Here is a 20,562-nt window from a genome sequence, read left to right as displayed (position 1 = left end):
CTGTCTCAAAATAATAATAAGGTTGGAGCAGCCAATGGATCCAGTTTTCCATTTTGAACCTGACTGTCAACATGGATAATGAAGAGCTCACAGAACATGTGTATATATGCATGTGTGTGTTCATTTGTGTAGCTAGGTGTTTATGGCTATGGATGCTTTTTAAAATATGTTTCCACATGTGTGTGAATCAGTGTCCAAGTATTTATTTGGTTTTGGGGATCTGTGTCTGTGCACACCTGTGTCAGTATATTGTGTGTATGTGCACTTGTGCATTGCATATGTTTTGGTTGAATAACAGGCTATTGCAGTAGCTTCAGTGTACCACGATGATGGCCTGGTGTGGCAGTGGGGTTAAAGAAAGTGAGTTCAAGACATATGTAAGAGAAAGAAATGGTAAGACTTGGATTACAGAGAGGGTCATAGAGAGGATTTGTTAAGACACTCATCATATATGTCTTGTATTTCTTTGCATAAATACAAAGAATATGGATTGAGTACCTCCAATAATGTGTGGTGTGTGTCTGTGTAATCAAAGAGTTGAGCATGGAGAATTTATTAAAGAGCTGCCTTAATAAAATGAATGACAAGGAAAGCCTCATACAAAGCATGTTCATTTTCATCCTAGGCCAAGGAATTTTTTTAGCTTTTTCTAATATAGTTTTATTCCTTGTAGCCGGAGAAGTCCTTACATTAGAAAAAGTTGAACCAGAGCCCACTACTCTGGAAAATCCAAAGAGAAACCATTAAATTTCCATGCTTTCAGATTATCTCCAGATGTGATAAACGTGCTGTCCTTTTTATATACAGTATATGGATACTCTTGGCCAACCCCCTGGGGCATATGTCCTCTAGGGTGTATGGGGTGTGTGTGTGTGTGTGTGTGTGTGTGTGTGTGTGTGTGTGTGTGTGTTTGAAATGCATTTCTCACTCTTACCTAATCCTTTTTGAACCCAAGAAGATGCACTCATGAGATCACTGGCTGGAACTGGATGTGCCTGAAATGGGATAGAACAATCCCATTGGCTTCTTAAGCTCTGCTTTCCAACCCCACATAAAAACAGTGTGTGTCTCCCAACAAGAGAACACAAGACAAGGGTTTTATGCCCTTCTAATAACCATGCCTTTAGGCATCACCCTTGACCTTTACTTCTCTCCATCCATTTGAGTCTCAGAGGCTGCAATCAGTCCAGCAGTGCCAGAGGGACCTCCTCTCTGTAGAAGTACAGATGGAGCGATGTGAGCTGGGCAATGCAGAGGCTTTCTTGGATGAAGGCCATTAGCACAAAAAGCCAGCTTTGAGGCATAGTTTACAATTTTCAGGTTTTGAAGGGAGTATAAGCAGCGGTTCTGTGCAAGTGACCTGATAGAGCCAGCACAAATGGCTCCTAGGTTGCTGGAGGTCACATGGAGTATGGCCAGTGCCATGCTTCCTCACTAAGGGAGTCTAGACTCAGAATAGCACCTAAGACATAGTCAGCAGGTGTGCACACTCAACGGCACCGTCAGGGTTCTGGCTTCAGGGTCAGGTGGGCAGCTTAGTAGATAAGCAGAGAGAGTCATTCTGAGGTGTTCAGGGTAAAAAAGCAGGAGGGACATGGGGCATAAAACCTAGGTCAGAGTTCAGGGAGGACTAACAGAGGTTGCGGGAGCCCAGGTAGTGCACACACGCACACACACACGTACACACAAACACATGCACACACACGCACATGCACACACACACACACACAAGCACACACTCTTTAGCACCAGGGTAAGAAATGCTCCTGCTACGACCTCTTTGAGTTTAGCTCGTCTACTCTCCCTTAGAGACTGCTGAATGTTTCCATTCCCCATTTCCATTTTCCCTCTGTAACGGTGTACCAACCAGAAAATTAACTGGATATGTGTAAATATTCAGTAGATCAGAAGACGGAGACATGTCTGAGGAATCAGAGCTAATTGCCCCTCTGTAGGCAACAAAGAACAGAAACATATTTTAAAAGCTCCTAATTTGTATTCTTAAGAGAATTTGAGAGAATATTATATTTATGACACAAAACTAGGCAGTAATGAAAACAGAGCAATCTGAGATGAGGAGAGATTAAATAGAGATGGAAAACATGATCACCCAATTAAAAAATGGAATGGAGGCAATGAACGGAAGATGGTAAACCACAGAAAAATGAAATCAGTTTATTAAAAGATAAATTTGAGAACTTCTCCCACATCTCATAAGGAAATGAAAAAGAGGATTATTTTATATTAATAAAATGGATAATCAATCCACAGTAAAACTTTATGTGCCAAATAACACAGCACAAATAAATTAAATAAAAACTGCTGGAAATGTAAAAAAATTTAATAAAGTTACAGTCATCATGGAAGATTTTAATATACCTCTGTAAGTCTGTGATATATCACCTAAGTTAAAGATAAATAAGGATTTGGGTAACTTGGATGATGTAACAGAATAAATCAGAAGAAAGTAGGAGAAAGATACTTTAAACATAAAGGCAGAAATGACTAGAGAAACAAAACTAAAAAACAAGAGCAATTGTCAACAAAACCAACTGGTTTTTTGAAAAATAATAAAGTAGATAAAACTGGCAGAACTGGCCGGGCGCGGTGGCTCAAGCCTGTAATCCCAGCACTTTGGGAGGCCGAGACGGGTGGATCACGAGGTCAGAAGATCGAGACCATCCTGGCGAACACGGTGAAACCCCGTCTCTACTAAAAAATACAAAAAACTAGCCGGGCGAGATGGCGGGCGCCTGTAGTCCCAGTTACTTGGGAGGCTGAGGCAGGAGAATGGCGTAAACCCGGGAGGCGGAGCTTGCAGTGAGCTGAGATCCGGCCACTGCACTCCAGCCCGGGCGACAGAGCGAGACTCCGTCTCACAAAAAAAAAAAAAAAAAAAAAACTGGCAGAACTGATCAAGGAATAAAGAAGCCACAAATATGTAATATTAGGAATTGAAAAGGGACATAATCAAAGATATAGGAAAGATAATGGAAATAAGAAAATGTTTAGGGATCACGCCACTGCTCTCCAGTCTGGGTGACAGAGTGAGACCCTTTTTCAAAAAAAAGAAGGAAAATGTTTAGAAACAACTGTAAGCCAAGAAATCTGAAAGCTCAGATGAAATGGAAATTTTTATAGATAAAAAGTACTAATATGAAAAAAATCTGAAAAAACAATAATCATAAAAAAATTATAATTCCCCCATATCCTCTCTCAAAAGCCCCAGTCCTTAACTATTTTACAGGTAAGCTTTACCAAAACTTCAAGAAGCAACTAATCCCTGCAATAAACTGTTCAGAAGAGAGAAAAATAAAGATCCATCTCCCAACTCATTTTTGTTAATGAGGCAAGTAGAAACTTTGGTATCAAAGAGTAAAATGATGGTTACCAGGGGATTGACGGAATGGGGAGATAATGGTCAAAGTATAAAGAGCATCAATTAGACAGAAGAATTAAGGGTGTTTTTTTTCCTTTGAGATGTATTGCACGTTACAGTGAATATAGCAAATAATAACGTACCATATATTTCAAAATCACTAAAAGTAAATTTCAAATGTTCTTGCAACAAAAAAAGATAAGTATTTGAGGTGATTGAGGTGATGGTTATGTTAGTTTGATTTACTAATTCCACGTTGTATTCATAAATCATAACATTACTTCCTACCCCATGAATATATGCAGCTATAATTTATCAGTTTATAATTTAAAATAAAAATTTTAAAAAGAACAGAAATCAGAAACTATTAGGGCATCTCACTTTTGATCATAGATCTAAAAATTCTGAGTATAAATCAGATTGAATTTGACTGTGTATTAAAACAAAGATGAGACCATCCTGGCTAATACAGTGAAACCCCGTCTCTACTGAAAATACAAAAAAAAAAAAATTAGCAGGGTGTGGTGGTGGGCGCCTATAGTCTCAGCAACTTGGGAAGCTGAGGCAGGAGAATGGCGTGACCCCGGGAGACAGAGCTTGCAGTGAGCCGAGATTGCAGCCACTGCACCCCAGCCTGGATGACAGAGCAAGATTCCATCTCAAAAAAAAAAAAAAAAAAAAAAACAAAGATGACCAAGTAGGTTTGATTCCAGGAATGTGAAGATGTGTCAAAATTAGAAAAGCTCATAATGTTATTTGTTAGATAAAACATATGAAATTGCTATTTTTGTAGGTCAAAACTGTTAAAATATTGGCAATTTCATGGCTCAACCTAATATCCTATAAACAGATTAGCAAAGAAAAAGACATTATCCTGCTAATACACCCCAAAACATCATGTGATTAAATTCAACACCCACTCATGATTTTTAAAAATATCTCATAAAACTACACGTAGAACTTTCCTAATTTAATAAAAATATTTCTACCAAATGCCTATAGCAAACATTATACTTAATGGCAAAACTTCCTAAAAATTTTCAGTAAAGTCAAGAACAAGATCAGTAGTTCTACTATCACCAATAGAACGCAGCATTGTGCTGAAGAGACAAACCATTACATTTATACCAGAAAAAGAAAAAAAAAAAAAGGAACTATAAAAATTAGAAAGGAATATAGAAAATTGTGACTTTTGTTTCAAAAATACAAAACAACCAACTAATAAACTCAAAATCAATAAGAAAATTAACAAAGCTTCTGGTGTTTCTATAACCAAATAAAACTTGCAATCAAGAGGGAAAGTCTCATTTATAATAGAAACAAAAACTATAAGACACCTAGAAATAAGCCCTCCAAAATATGCATAATCTTAAATGAGAGAAGATAAAATTTTATTTTGATATTGATGTAACTAAAATAAATGCCGGGAGATTTCATGCTCATGGATGCACAGAGGGTATGAACAGGCAGCCAATTCACAGAGGAAGTAAGAACTGTTGATAAACATATAAAAAGATGCTCAACCTCAATGACGATCAAGGATTTACATATTAAAATGAGATACCACTTTACACTCATCAAATTGGAAAACATCATAATACCCTAAAATACCAAGTATCAGCAAGGATATAAAGCAATGAAAGCTGTCAGATGTTGCTGGTGAGAGAGCAAATTGGTATTCCTTTTCAAAGAGCAATCTAGTAATATCTAACCAAATTGAAGATGTGCCATCCCTGCAACCAGTTTTTCCATGCTAGATGTGTGCTCCAGAGAAACTCAAGCACACGTGTGCAAGCGGACATGAAGGAATATTCTGAAATTATGCTTACATTGTTTGTAATTGTGTATAGAAAGCTTTCTGCTTAGCATATTCATTTTGAAACCAACCATCTTGCTGACCTGCTTTATTGGATGTAATGGATGTGCATAGATTCTCTTGGATTTCTCAGGGAGACATTTCCATCACCTGCGCATAATGATGAATTGGACCATCAAGCAATATCCTGTTAGGAAATAAATGTATACAAAGGCCCAATTCCCAATAGCAGTCAAAAATATAAAAATACCCAGGAATAAGAACAGAATGTTAGTGAGAGACATAAAAGACAACCTGATTAAATGGAGCTAGACACCATGTATAGGGATTGGAAGACTCAATATCACATAGATACATTTTTCTCAAGTCCATCCATACGTTTAATGTAGCTCAGTCAGAATTACACAAGTTTTGTTTTGGAGGTTTTTGTTTTACTTTTTATAATTCAGGAAAATTCTTCTTGAGTTTAGAAGAGTACATCTGGGAGAATTTTTTTTAAGTTAAAAGAAGACAAATGAGGACTTTTCCTACTAATTATTTAAATATATTGTAAAGCTACAGTAACTGAAATTGTGGATCATTCATAGGAGTAGAAAAATAGGCAAATGCAATAGAATAGAAAGCTGACAAAACCAAATGTATATAATTATTTGTTAATTATATATGTGATAAAGATGGATTTAAAATTGGTAGTGTGTGGAATATTTACAAACAGAGTTTGGTTAAATGACTAATCTATCAGGGAGGTAAGGTAGAATTGTATATCATATCCCAAAATAAATTTCAGGTAGATTTAAGGACATGAATTCTAGAGGAAAATACTGGTTTATTTATCATACATTTACTGAGTGAACCTTAAGTACCAGAGCACATATTTTGGACACTGATGTGTAAATAATTATATTGCAGATTGGGTTAATTTTTATTATAGAAATTCCTGCTGCCATTTAAATGCTGTTATGGAAAAAATATTTAATGACTTTAAAAATATATACATTATATTAAGTGAAAGAGCAGGTTGCCCTATAGTATCTATAATTTGATCTTATTGTTATAAAAAATTATAAAAACATAAATTTATACAAGGAAATAAATGCATAGAATAAAGCCTAGAAAGATACTTACCAATATGTTGTAAGTCCTGAAAGTTATTTGCACATTTCTGTTTTATAAGTTTTTCGGCAATTAATATTTTATTGTAATGATACAAGTAACATTTTTGTTCTTGATGAATTAGGATGAATTATGCTTGGAAATTAAGGAAAATATCCTGTTCCCATCATACTTTTTATTAATTAACCATCGTTTCTGAATAACATCATATATCCAGTGAGTGTTTAAATTTCCAATTATCTCATAGATGTCATAACATTTTTTAAATTTATAGTTTATTTGAATCAGGATTCAATAAGGTCCACACATTAGAGTCATTGTCTCATGTGTTTTTTAATCTACAGGTTTCTCCTTCCATCTTTTTTCTTTTCCCCCTTGTAACTTATTTGTTGAGGAAATCAGATCATTTGTTCAGTGGAACTTTCCACTCTGGATTTTGCTGAATGCCCTCACAACGTATCATTTTGTATGTTCCTCTGTCCTCGGTATTTATTGCCCATAAGTTGGAAATTAGATCCAGTGGCTTGATCTGATCAGGTCTGATTTTTTTGGCAAGGTAACTCCATGGGTGATGGTATATCTTTTATTAAAGAAACACATGTTGTCTGATTGTCTTCCTTACTGCAATTGATGATTATTATTTCTTATTGCAATTGATGATTCTTATTCCATTGATGATAAATGCTTTGGTCCATTGATTTCCATATGTTTTGGTAGTTAAAAATATTTTTGTAACAATTTAGGCTAAACTCTTTGAACTTGTATTATCTTGATGTCTGTTGGAACCCTGGAATTCACTCAGTCTATCAGTGATATACAGCAATTACACAAGGATCTGGTAACAGACTTCAGGCTCCCAGGAGCCTAAACAAATCTCTATAATATACAACACTGTTAGCTTGAAGGATGGCTTCTTTTAGAAAGCTTTGCTTCATAAATAGTACACTGGAAATATTGTTCCAATTTGCTGGCAGCTGGCATCACATTGTGTGCCATGCACAAATATTCATCACCCACTCATAGATCCCATCTTTGATATTTACAAAAGCACCAGGGGGTCTTTCACTCAATCACAACTTCTGTTGTTATTTGTACAATTATCTGGAAAGGAGCAGCAACCTCGAAACCTGGGGAGCCAGTTCATTATTCTGATGATTGTTGTCTTTGCTGGTACTAAGAAGTTCAGGGGACAGATGGGAGCAAGGGAAGCCAGATGCCTGTATGATTCCACCCTGGGCAAGCCCAGCAGGCCCTAGCTGGAGCCCTCATTTTAGCAGGGAAGGGGCAGAGGCTGAGCTTGGGGAAGAAAAAGTCACCATGACACGCTGGTCATTTTAACTCCATCCCATCTGATTCCCAGGGATGACATCCAGCAGAGTGGTCAAGACAGGCTACTGCCACAGTTGGGTGGGATCATGTGAGAGGATGGCTGTCTCATGTACTGGAAGGACAGGATTGCGGGTTTAGCAATGTAGAGATGAATGCTTTCAGCCTGTCTATCTGAGGAAACAGATGGTTTGAGAAGCAGGCAACCCAAACCTGGCCTCCCCAGGCTGCTAAAGAATAAGCTGGTGCTATATGGGGGTTGAGGGAACAAGAGCAGATCTCCACTGGAAAGGTTGGAATAGCAACCAGTTCCCAAAGACCAGATTCACAGTAAAGATGGGCTGAGCATAGAACTGACATCAAGGGAAAACGAGATAACTTGCTCAGTTGATAGCTTCCCTCTGCCATCTTCCTTGCATCTGATAACTCGATGTGCCTCTGATAGTTGTTACCAGTGCTAAACTCCAGGAGTGTGGGTTGTGGGGTAAGAAGGTATTGTTCAACATAAGGCCATGCTGACGACATTGGGTTGGGGGTCTCTCCTGTGTCCAGGTTTATGATGGCAACAACAACTCCGCCCGTTTGCTGGGAGTATTCAGCCGTTCTGAGATGATGGGGGTGACTTTGAACAGCACATCCAGCAGTCTGTGGCTTGATTTCATCACTGACGCTGAAAACACCAGCAAGGGCTTTGAACTGCAGTTTTCCAGTAAGTCTTTCTTGCATCCGTGTGGTCAAGGAAGTCAGGCTTTCCCATTTTATTCATTTACTTGAGCTTCTACTTGCCCACAAGATACAAAGAATGTGCTCTTAAGACTGTTTTAAAATCCAATGTGTATCCATCAGTGGATGCATGGGTAAACAAAATGTGATATGTTCATACAATGGAATAGCATTTGGCCATAAGAAGGAGTGAAGTGGCAGGGCACAGTGGCTTATGCCTGTAATCCCAGCACTGGGAGGCCAAGGCAGGTGGATCACGAGGTCAGGAGTTCGAGATCAGCCTGGCCAAGATGGTGAAACCCCCTTTGTACTAAAACTACAAAAATTAGCTGGGTGTGGTGGCGGGCACCTGTAATCCCAGCTACTCGGGAGGCTGAGGCAGGAGAATCACTTGAACCCAGAAGGCAGAGGTTGCAGTGAGCTGAGATTGCACCACTGCACTCTAGCCTGGGTGACAGAGCAAGACTCTGTCTTTAAAAAAAAATAAATGAGTGAAGTACTGATAGGTGCATCAATGTGGATGGCCCTTGAAAAGATTGCACTAAGTGAAAGAATCCAGTCTCAAAGGCCACATATTGTTTGAGTCTCTTTGTAGGAACTGTCCAGAACAGGCAAATCCCTAGAGCCAGAAAGTAAAGGGCAGTTGCCTAAGGCTGAGGGAGTTAGGGGAAAATGTCTATGGAACTTCTTTTTGAAGTGATAAAAATGTTGTAGAGCTGATTATAGCAATAGCTGTACAACTCTGTGAATCTACTAAAAGACATTGGATTGTACACATTAGATGGGAGAATGTATGGTATGTGAATTGTATCTCAATAAAGAAAGCTATTGGGGAAAATAATCCACAGAGTATAGTCAGGCTTCCCCTCGCCTGGGCTCGAGGCTGCCTGGCAGAGGATCCTTGCCTGTTACAGCAGGAGGTTCAGTGGAAGAGGATTAGAGACACGTTTAAATTCCATTTCTATCATGTGAAAATTGTGTAAGTTTGGAACAGTTTGTTTAACCTTCCCAAATCAATGCTCTCAGTTGTAAAATGCAGATAATTATACCCACCTGTAAGACTCCTGTGAATAACAAATGAGAGAGAACACATGTATAGCGCCATAGAGTGGGAGCTCTGCATAAATCTGTTTCCTTTTCCAGCCCGTTTCAACAGCATATGTTTAAGCAGGTCATAACTAAGCTTTTAAACATACATTTAAGGTGACTTCTCCATATTACCCCATGTTATCAGAATGTCTCAATGAGCAAAATGAAAAGAACGCTCCTGCTAGCAAAAATGCTATGGGGTCAAACAAAAGAAATAGAAAATGCAGACCTTAGGCCTGAAAACTATTAAAAGCAGAAATCATTTACATTTAGCAACAGAGAAATGGATGTTCCTTAATACACCCTCAACTGAGCATAGAAATGAGGAAATCCTGACTGGTGAATCCATCAGAACCCACAGGCTGTGGCTGAGACAGCTTCCTTGAGGACATGGGCTTCGAGGGAAGAGAGGAAGCGTGGTTTCTGCCACAATAGGTCTTACTCACTCTACCTCTTCTCTCCTCACCAGGTTTCGAACTCATCAAATGTGAGGACCCAGGAACCCCGCAGTTTGGCTACAAGGTTCACGATGAAGGTCATTTTGCAGGGAGCTCCGTGTCCTTCAGCTGTGACCCTGGATACAGCCTGCGGGGTAGTGAGGAGCTGCTGTGTCTGAGTGGAGAGCGCCGGACCTGGGACCGGCCTCTGCCCACCTGTGTTGGTAGGAGGGCTCTTCCTCTGCAGGGAACCCTTGGGTCTCCCATAATACCAAGGTCTAGCCCTGGTCTCATTCTAGTTAGACCTCATGCTCCAGGGCCTGGGGGCCATCTACTTGGACTGAATCCTCTTGTTAACAGACATCATGGCTCGCCTGCACCCCTTCTCCACTTCCTCACTCTCACACTTCATTACACCCATGAAGCAGTGCATTCAGGCGGGTAGCTTGCCTTTGTCGTACATTTAGCAAGTGGGACCACAGCCAAGTCATGCCCTCAAAATTGTAACGCGGGTGATAGTGACGAGGTGGGAGAGTCCATTAGAAAGGGAGAGATGGGGCTTTTGCCTGAGTTCGAGGGCTTATTGTAACACCAAGACTCAGATGAGTCTCCCACCCGCTCTGGGTCTCAGTTTCCCTGTAGGTAAAATGGGACTCATTCTCCCTTTTCTGGAGGAATGTCAAAAGAAAGAGTAAGATAAAGAACAACCATTGCTCTCACTGATAAAGAATGCAATAATCAACTTGCATCTTTAAACCTGTGGTTCTTCCCGAATGTCATCAGAGGTTCTCTAGAATCTTTACACGTGTCACAGGACAAGAGACAGTCATCTGAGGCAGAAGTGCAAAATAGGCAAAAATGGTCATTCTGTTTGGCCTTTTCATCTCTTACCACCCATCTCCCTGCTAATGTGAATTCCCCCATACTGCTTTGTCCTGCCTCCTACCTTTCCAAAATCAGACCTTTCTCTCTCTCCACCCCCTTTCTCATGTGCCACAACCTCAATGTGTCTGTGCCAGCACTGGCTAATCTTGTAAGAACAAAACCTCCACTGGAAAAATACGTACATGCCTACCAAGCCCCACATGTGAGAATTGGTGCACATGTATGTCTGGGTATTTGTGGAGGCAGAGAAATAAATGAAGAATAAAACCTGTTCACTGCCCTTGTGGGGGCCCATACTCTAACATGAAGAACAGACACATAAACAGGTAAGTATAATATAAGAGAAGCACTGTAGAAAGAGTTAAGTGCAAGATGTTGGGAGGATATGAGAATGTTTTGCCTGGGAGGTGATATTTCAGTTGAGACTTGGAAGAATGGGTTAGAATTCACCAATAGGAGGGAGAGGAGGCGAGATGGACATTCTAGACTGAGCACGTGCACGGGTGAAAGTGTGAACCGGCATGGTGGGAAGTGTTAATGGGCACAGATGCTTCTTTTCCCCTAGATGACTACATTTTCATAGGATCTTTAACACTCTTATACAACGGAGGGTCTAAGTGGACCCTCTGCAAGTGGACAGACCAAAACAGCAGCCTTTATGGAGCCTCCAGGGTCTTCTTCTCCCTTTGCCTTTGACCTGGTCTTCAAGCATATCTTCCCTTTCACCCTCTATCTCTCTTTTTATATTTCCCCTCATTCATGTGCCAGGCCCTATGCTAGGCACTAGGAATACAGAGAAGAGTAGATCTCAGGCCAGGAAGGGTGATGCTTGCATAAACACACAACAGTATAATGCCACAGACAAGCAAGCCAGAGCACGCAAAATGAAAAGGAGGGATGATGACTCGCATTACAAGATAATTATTTGCTTTGCGGAAAGGATTCACTGTAAGATTACTTTGAATATCAAATATGCCAGTTGGACTGGACTTATTGGATTCACTCAAGCAGTATAAGAGCATTTAAACTTAGAATTACACTAGAACCTTGGAGGTCTTCCCCATTGAGACTGCCTCTAGCCTGCTAGAGGAGTAAGGCTGTGTATTTGAGATTATGTGCATATTTTTGTATATGTCATGTTGTGGTCAACTTCATCATGGTCTACCACAAATGACCGCTGTAGCTTAAAACATCCAAATGTTTTATCCTTCAGTGACTGGACTCTGCAGCCCAAACAAAGCAGCCAAGGCTCTAGGTTGGGAAGAAGGGAGAAGACCAGAAAGAGTAGAGTTATATGTTCTCAGTGTTGTTGAATCTGCTACATGCTGGCCCACTCAGCCCCCTCCTGCCCACCTGCCAGACCCCAGGTAGGGTATCTAGTTGTCCATGATGACATGCTCCCAGTGCTGCTGCCTCCAAACCCTCACTTCCCAGGAAGCAGGAGGTCCTTCTCTGTCTGGAATATGGAAGAAAGCTTGAACCAAGGACATGGATAATGCCCTCCCACCTTTCTAGCTACTTCCTCTATTTGTGGACCAGTCAAGCCTCCTCCTCACAATTGTAGTCCATCCTCTCACCAGCACCCTACTCCCTGCCATGGCCCCATTCAGCCTGGCATCTTTCAATCAGGTTCACACCTCCCACCCCAACAGCACCTTGGAGAGAGGGCTCACAGTGAAGCTTGAGCAGAGGGTCTGGTAGAGGGCCTCTCCTGCAACCCTTCGTTAGTGGTCCTGTGTGAAACCAAGGGATCCATGAAATGTTGGATGAGTCCTTAGCAACAGGTAGGGGTCAGTCTTCCATCTGTGACCTTGATCCCTTCCTCTATTTCTAGCATCTTGCCTAATCAACTATTCCTTTTCCTAAATAGCTCTGCGATGAATATCCTCCTCTTCATTTGTACTCATTCTCCCTTGATTCAGACGCTTATAGTAATTTGCATGGAAAGCAATAATCTACTTCCATTCATTTGATTGTCCAACCATCCATTCATTCAATAAACATTAAGCATCTATAATGTGCCAAACAGTATAGTAGGTACTTGATGTGCAGATATAAGACAAGCTCCCTGCTGCCAAGGAGCTCATAGTCTTGTGGAGGAAATAGACATGATTTTAATAACATGTTACACATGCTACAATAGAAATCTATTCACATTGTAATGGAGACATAAAGGAGGGCAGTGTCAGTTCTACCTGGGGAGGGGAGGTATGCCACAAAAGGTGTCATAGCGAGGATGTTTATTCAGGTCCTCCATCCAAATAGAACTTGTGGACTTCATCAGGCTGGACCAAAGAGTTCAGAGAGGCCAAAGGGAGCCACTCTGGTGGGCTCAGTGGGCTCCACTGAAAAGCTTAGACTTCATTTGGGGAGTGAATGCAAGCAGTCACTTGTTTGCATTTGATAAAGATCTGTTGATAGCACTGCCTAGAGTGTGGGCAGCAGTGCCAGCCTAGAGATGGTGAGGGCCTGAGTCAAGATTCCAGCAATGTAGGGGGAGTTGAGTCAAACATGAATAATATCACACAGGTTTAACAACTGGGTCTCAGAGGGAGATTAGATGTCGGGGAGAAAGGAGGAGAAGGCCAGGAAGAACCCCCAGCTTCTGACTTCAGTGATTGCTCTGATGGGGAATGTAGACCTCTTCACTTGCCTCCCTGCCTCCAGTTTCACCCCTGCCGTACCCCCTCATACTGCCACCACACTGACTTCTTCTAACATGCAAAGTTCACTGATGTGTCACGCAGTCAATTAACTCACGCATATAAACACTGCAGTTCTTTCCTGGAACAGTAAATATATGACAGCCTGGTATCCAAGGTCCTTCAACCTGTGATGCTTCCTCACCTTTCCAGTCCCGTCTCCCCCCTCGCCCTATCTCATACCCTGGCCTCCAGCCTGCCATGCTCTTCCTCACTTCCAGGAACTTTGCAGTTACTCTTCTCTGTCTCTCTGCAGTGCCCTCCTTTCCATCCTACCCTTGCTACCAACCCGACCTGGTCAACTCTTGCTTCTCCTTCAAGGTTCATTTGAGACCAGCACCCTCCCTGGCTCTTGCTGTCCTTTGCTCAGGGAGATTGGTCACTTCTGCTACCACTTGCTATTAGGACACATAGCACACAGTGTGGCTGTCTTCTCTACTAGATGGTAAACTCTTCCAGAGGAGGGCAGTATCTTGCTGATCTCTGCTGTCCTGGCAGCTAGCAGAGGTCCTGTTGCTATCAAGAAGCAGGTTGAAGTACTTGCATGTTCCTCCCTAGGAGGCTTTGAGGAGGTTGGTCACAGAATAGGCAATCAGCCCTCCATTCAGGGGCTGATTTGTTTACCAGTGTACAATTCAGTTGTTTGTAATTATATTAGTCTGTTCTCACACCGCTATAAAGATACTACCTGAGACGAGGTAATTTGTAAAGGAAAGAGGTTTAACTGACTCACAGTTCCTCAGGGCTGGGGAAGCCTCAGGAAACTTACAATCATGGTGGAAGGGGAAGCAGGCACCTTTTTTACAAGGTGGCAGGAGAGAGAAAAGTGAGAGAAGGAGGAACTTGTCAAACACTTATAAAACCATCATATCTCGTGAGAGTTCACTCACTATCATGAGAACAGTATGGGGGAAACTGCCCCCATGATCCAGTCACCTCCCACCAGGTTCCTCCCTCAACTCCTGGGGATTACAATTCAAGGCGAAATTTGGGTAGGGACACAAAGCCTAACCATGTGAGTAGTATATGCACAGGGTTGTACAGCCATCACCACAATCTAATTTTTGAACATTTTGTCCCCCACAAAAGAAAACCCATGCCTATTAACAGCCACTCCCAGTTGTCCCCTCCCCCAGCCCCTGGCAACCACTAATGTACCTTCTGTCTCCAAGATTTGCCTGTTCTAGGTATTTCATATAAGTGGAATCGCACAATGTGTCTGACTTCCTTCACTTAACTAATGTTTTCAGAGTTCATCTATATTGTAGCAGGTATCAAGCCTGGATTCCTTGTTGTTGTTGTTGTTGTTGTTATTTTGAGACGGAGTTTCGCATTTGTTGCCCAGGCTGGAGTGCAATGGTGCGATCTCGGCTCACCACAACCTCTGCCTCCCGGGTTCAAGCGATTCTCCTACCTAAGCCTCCTGAGTAACTGGGATTACAGGCACGTGCCACCATGCTGGCTAATTTTTTGTGTTTTTAGTAGAGATGGGGTTTCTCCATGTTGGTCAGGCTGGTCTGAAACTCCCAACTGCAGGTAATCCACCTACCTCGGCCTCCCAGAATGCTGGGATTACAAGTGTGAGCCACCGTGTCTGGCTGCCTTGATTCCTTTTTGTGGTTGAATACTATTCCATTGCGTGGTTATGCCACATTTTGTTTATTCATTCATCAGTTGATAGACATTTGGGTTGTTTACACTTTTTGATAACTATGAATAACGTTGTTATGAACATTCATGTTCAAGTTTTTATGTGAACATGTTTTCATTTATCTTGGGTATATGCCTAAGAGCAGAATTGCTAGGTCATATGGTGACTATGTTTAACATTTTGAGGAACCACCAACTTGTTTTTGAAAGCAGCTGTACCATTTTACATTTCCATCAGTAACGATGAGAGTTCCAGTTTCTCCACATCCTCACCTACACTTGTATAGTCTTTCTGACCATAGACATCCCAGTGGATGTGAAGTGATATCTTATTGTGGGTTTGATTTGTATTTCCCTAATGACTAACAATGTTAAACATGTTTTCATGTATGGATTGGCTATTTATATATCTTCTTTGGAGAAATGTTTGTTCAAATCCTTTGCCTTTTTAAAATTGGGTTATTCATCTTTTTGTTGTTGATTTGTAGGGGTTCTTTATAGGTTCTGGATATAAGTCTCATCCAGGGACTTTTTAATATGCTGTGCTCAGTCACTTGGAATGAATGAGAGGGACTCAGGAGCAAACAGGCAAAAGGAGCCGCTGAGTGACTGCTGGCAGCTCAGGCCACCCTGTGAAGCTCACTCTTTTGGGATTTCTTTCAGCCGAGTGTGGAGGGACAGTAAAAGGAGAGGTGTCGGGGCAGGTGCTGTCACCTGGGTATCCAGCTCCCTATGAACACAATCTCAACTGCATCTGGACCATCGAAGCAGAGGCCGGCTGCACCATTGGGTAAGTGTCAGGGCTGGCAAAGTAACCATCGCGAGTTGTTCAGGGGAGGCATCATCGGCATCATCACCAGGCCATCCAGCTAGTGCCTGACCCACCTGCCTCACCTGGAGAACCTTGTGATCAATGGTGGTTGCTACGCTGGATGCCTGAAAAAATCTGGAAAGGTCAGTCTCAGCCTCTCAGGGCTTCATGCCAAGTCCATACACCTCACTGGCCCAGATAGCACAGTTACAGCAGCGTAGCCAAGGGCATGGATTGAATGCATGCAGACCCCCATTTGAATCCAACCCTTCTATGTACTATTTGCAGGACTTTGGAAAAGTTCCTTATCCTCTCTGCATCTCATTGTCCTCTTCTGTAGAGTATGGATCTCAAGATAAAGCACTTGAATGAGATATTGCATGTAATATGCTCAGTGTAGTACTTGGAACATAGTGAATGTTTAATAACAGCTGCTGTGGTTATTTCTGACAGTTAGCAAGCACTAACTCAGCTTTAGCTGTATGGCCCCTGGCAGATTGCTTCCCTTTTTCAGGCTGTTTCCTCATCTTTAAAATGAGGACAGAAATGCTTGTATTTTTGAGTTGTGGAGGAAGTAAATAGCAAAAGACCAGCAGCGGTATGTACTTCTTCAAAAGATAACTTCCTTCGAAATAGGTATGCCATCAAAATGTAACTTCCTTCCGGGAATTCCTTATTGGAATTTCAAGGAGTCAGAGGAGAAAGAACCATCACCGTTTACAGAGCACAGAGCCTGCACTATTAACTCCCCACAATAGCCCTATTGATAATGATAATAATAAGCCCTAATAACAAATAGACATTATTGTACTTCCCATTTTGTAGATGAGAAAACTCAGATTCCAAGAGGATGCATAGCACTACTAAGTTTGCACAGGGAACCAAAACTCTGAGATCTGAACCCAGGTCTTTCTGAATCTTCACACTATTGCACTGCTGGCAAAACGGGGCCTTGAGCCGTGGCTCAGGTGAGTTAGGAGGAAAAGAGCAGGTTGGGGTAGCAGTATGAGCAGAGGTATGAAAGGAGGATAGAATACGGGAATTGGAGAGGAAACAGTCTGGCTGCAGTAGGGGAAACACATGGATAAAGAATGGGAGATAGATAGGGTTAACGTATGGCCTGGTTATGGAGCATCTTAAATGCCAATAACTAACAGGGAGCCATGGAAGTTTCTTGAGCAGGGTCGGTCCACCAGGGTTATTTGCAGTGTAGAGAGTTCATGGGGAGGCACCATCAGGAGTCTGTTACAATGATCCAGGAAGTCAGTGCTAAGGATTTGGAACAGTGAGGAGCCAAGAAAAGGAACAGAAGTGTAGCTAGGAGAAGAGTCCTGCATGTAAGAGTTTCCAATTAAGGAGAACTGGCTGAATGGGTGTGTTGCTGCAAGAAATGTAGATATTCACTGATGTACACAGTTCAATTAATGTTAAAGAAATGTATTAAGTGTTTACTATGTACAGATTTTTTAGCTAAACTCTGAGCAAAATAAGGTCAGCAGCATACATAAGGACTTTGCATTATTAGGGGGACAAGTTAAATATACACATTCATCCTGCACAGCACTGCTGGGATAACCTTCTGGAAGCATACCTGATCAGTTCACCCTCTGATTAGAAACCTTCCGTGGCCACCCCACACTTACAGAATAAAAGGTAACCATTTTATTCTGGCCTTTGAGGCTACAGCAACTTCAACCTCCCTTCCCAACCTCATTTTCCACCACTTCTGTTCAATGACATTCTGACAAGGCAAAATTATTGGTGACCCCTGTATGTGGCCTAGCTCAGGGCCTAGGTCAGGGCCTTTGTTTCTACTCTGCCCTTCCTCTGGAATGCCCTCCTCCCTCCAAAGGCTTACATCTAAAATTCTCCATCCCTCAAAGTCAAGTGCAAATGTCAGCTCCCCCAGGAGGTCATCCCTCACCCCCTCTCTTACAGGGCTCCTAGGAGTCCTTTCTGTCTCTTCTGAACTTCCATTGCCTGTTGCCTATATTTTCCTGATGACACTGACCACTTTTCTCCTTTATTTATGCTTATGCGTTACCTCCCCTTCTGGAGCTGTGGTCCCTGCCTGATTCATCTTTGCAGGTCTCCCAGCTCTTAGCTCAGTGCCCCTGGCTCAACAGGTGTCAAGTGTTTGATGAATGAAAGAATGAATGAAGCAAGACCCAAGTATAAAGGTAGTTTTATGCCTAGTGGATCTGTGATAGTTCTTCAGTGACTAGTGATTGAACAATGAGTGGATCAAGAACATAATGACTACTTCACTTTAGTATATACGTGTGCAAATCAAGAGGTTTTCTCACTTTCTTCACTCGGAGCATCATTCATTGATGCATTCATTCCCTCATATTCACAAATATCTGTTTGTTTGCTACCTGGCTGTGCCTGTGCCAGGTGCTGGCATTATATAAATGAATGAGATGTGGCCATGGTTCACAAAGGGCAGACACACATGTCGGTCCAGAACAAGGTGCTGGCACAAGGAGGAAGGGGAACGGAAAAGCAGGACAGGAGGAGATGGGAGGAGTCATTCTGGAAAAGGTGACCCTAGAGCTGAGTCCTGAAGGAGGGAGAGGAGGTTGCCAGGTAGCCAACGAGGAAGGTGGGTGGGAGGGTAATGAGCTTCTAGGCAGAGAGTGAAGCAGTGTGGTCAGCCTCAAGGAGCTGGAAATGGTTCCCGAAGCTGGATGATCACCTGCGATTTGGTGGGTGGCAGCTTTCATGAGAGATGGAGCTGGTGGCCGAGGCCGTAGGGAGCACAGAGGGCCTTGGGGCTGTGATGCTGCATTTGGACAGCTCCTGGCAGTTTTGTGGAGAATGGGCGGAGTGGGACAGGCTGGGCCTGTAAGCACAGTGAGGAGGCTGTCTCCAGAGTGTGGCTGGGGACAGACGAGGAGGCCGGAAGCCGGGCAGTGGCAGTGGAGATGGAGAAGAAGAGAAAATTCAGGGAAAATTCAAGTGATCACACCAACTTTTCTCAACTACTGTTTGTGACAATAGCACACCAAGTACATGCGTACCTACTACCTACACCCAAATGGCGTTACTATTTTGCCATATATGCTTATGTGCTTTCTTTGTTCTTCTCTTTCAATCCTTTTGTTTTCCTTTTTGCTGAGCCACTGAAAAGTACACCGTCAACATCATCATACTTCATTTCTAGGTGCTTTGGCACACATCCTCTAAAGAGAAGGATGTGTTCATCCATGGCATAGCAGCCGTAACCTACCTAAAAGGCACAGCCTCTGGGAATTAGGGAAAGCAGAGCAGATCTAGGTGTGGCTGACACAAGGAAATTACAAGAAGTTGATGAATGGATTTCTGGGCAGTAGTGAGGACCGTTTTCACTGATGAGAATGGTGGCTGTGGGGGTGGAGGGGAGACAGGAGATGCCCTTTCTAGCCCTCAGGAAGACAAGATCAAAACACATACAGGAAACGTCCTGTCCAGAGTAACATAGCAAGAAATATGAAGTCATGGGGTGTAGGGTCCAGCCCCATAGGGTCGATGGGTTTTTCTCCCCGTATGCAGAGACAAGAGATTGTAGAAATGAAGACACAAGACAAAGAGATAAAAGAAAAGGCAGGCCAGGCGCGGTGGCTCACGCCTGTAATCCCAGCACTTTGGGAGGCCAAGGCAGGCGGATCACAAGGTCAGGAGATCAAGACCATCCTGGCTGACACGGTAAAACCCCGTCTCTACTAAAAATACAAAAAATTAGTCGGGCGTGGTGGTGGGCGCCTGTAGTCCCAGCTGCTCGGGAGGCTGAGGCAGGAGAATGGCATGAACCCAGGAGGTGGAGCTTACAGTGAGCCGAGATCGCACCACTGCACTCCAGCCTGGGAGACAGAGCGAGACTCCGTCTCAAAAAAAAAAGAAAAGGCAGTTGGGCCCCGGGGGACCACCACCACCAAGACGCAGAGACCGGTAGTGGCCCCGAATGTGGGGCTGCGCTAATATTTATTGGATACATGACAAAGGGGCAGGGTAAGGAGTGTGAGCCATCTTCAATGATAGATAAGGTCATGTGGGTCACATGTCCATTGGGCAGGGGGCCCTTCCCTGCCTGGCAGCCAAGGCAGAGAGACGAAGAGAGAGAGAAACAGCTTACACCAATTATTTCTGCATATCAAAGACTTTTAGTACTTTCACTAATTTGCTACTGCTATATAGAAGGCAGAGCCAGGTGTACAGGATGGAACATGAAGGCAGACTAGAAGCATGACCACTGAAGCACAGCATCACAGGGAGACGGTTAGGCCTCTGGATAACTAGGGGTGGGCAGTCAGGCCCTCCACAGGAGGTGGTGGAGCAGAGTCTTCTCCAAACTCCCCCGGGGAAAGGGAGACACCCTTTTCCCATCTGCTAAGTACTTAGTGGGTGTTTTTCCTTGACACTGATGCTACCGCTAGACCATGGTCTGCTTGGCAACGGGCATCTTCCCAGACGCTGGCGTTACCGCTAGACCAAGGAGCCCTCTGGTGGCCCTGCCCGGGCATAACAGAAGGCTCACACTCCTGTCTTCTGGTCACTTCTCACTATGTCCCCTCAGCTCCTATCTCTGCATGACCTGGTTTTTCCTAGGTTATGGTTGTAAGAGCAAGGATTATTATAATATTGGAATAAAG

The 20,562-nt window shown here is 42.8% G+C and overlaps 1 protein-coding gene across 1 annotated transcript in view; it reads left to right on the top strand.

Annotated features, from left to right (window-relative positions):
• Positions 1-20,562, top strand: part of CSMD2 (CUB and Sushi multiple domains 2) — a 655,178-nt gene that overhangs the window by 463,795 nt on the left and 170,821 nt on the right. The window contains exons 23-25 of the mRNA XM_025355777.1: positions 8,187-8,343; positions 9,916-10,107; positions 15,784-15,910. Coding sequence (XP_025211562.1) covers positions 8,187-8,343; positions 9,916-10,107; positions 15,784-15,910 — 476 coding nt within the window. The remainder of the gene's footprint in view (positions 1-8,186; positions 8,344-9,915; positions 10,108-15,783; positions 15,911-20,562) is intronic.

Source organism: Theropithecus gelada, chromosome 1 (assembly GCF_003255815.1).
Source record: "Theropithecus gelada isolate Dixy chromosome 1, Tgel_1.0, whole genome shotgun sequence".
Classification (NCBI taxonomy): Eukaryota; Metazoa; Chordata; class Mammalia; order Primates; family Cercopithecidae; genus Theropithecus; species Theropithecus gelada.
Note: the sequence above shows the minus strand (reverse complement) of the source record. Positions and strands in the feature narration are given on the sequence as shown.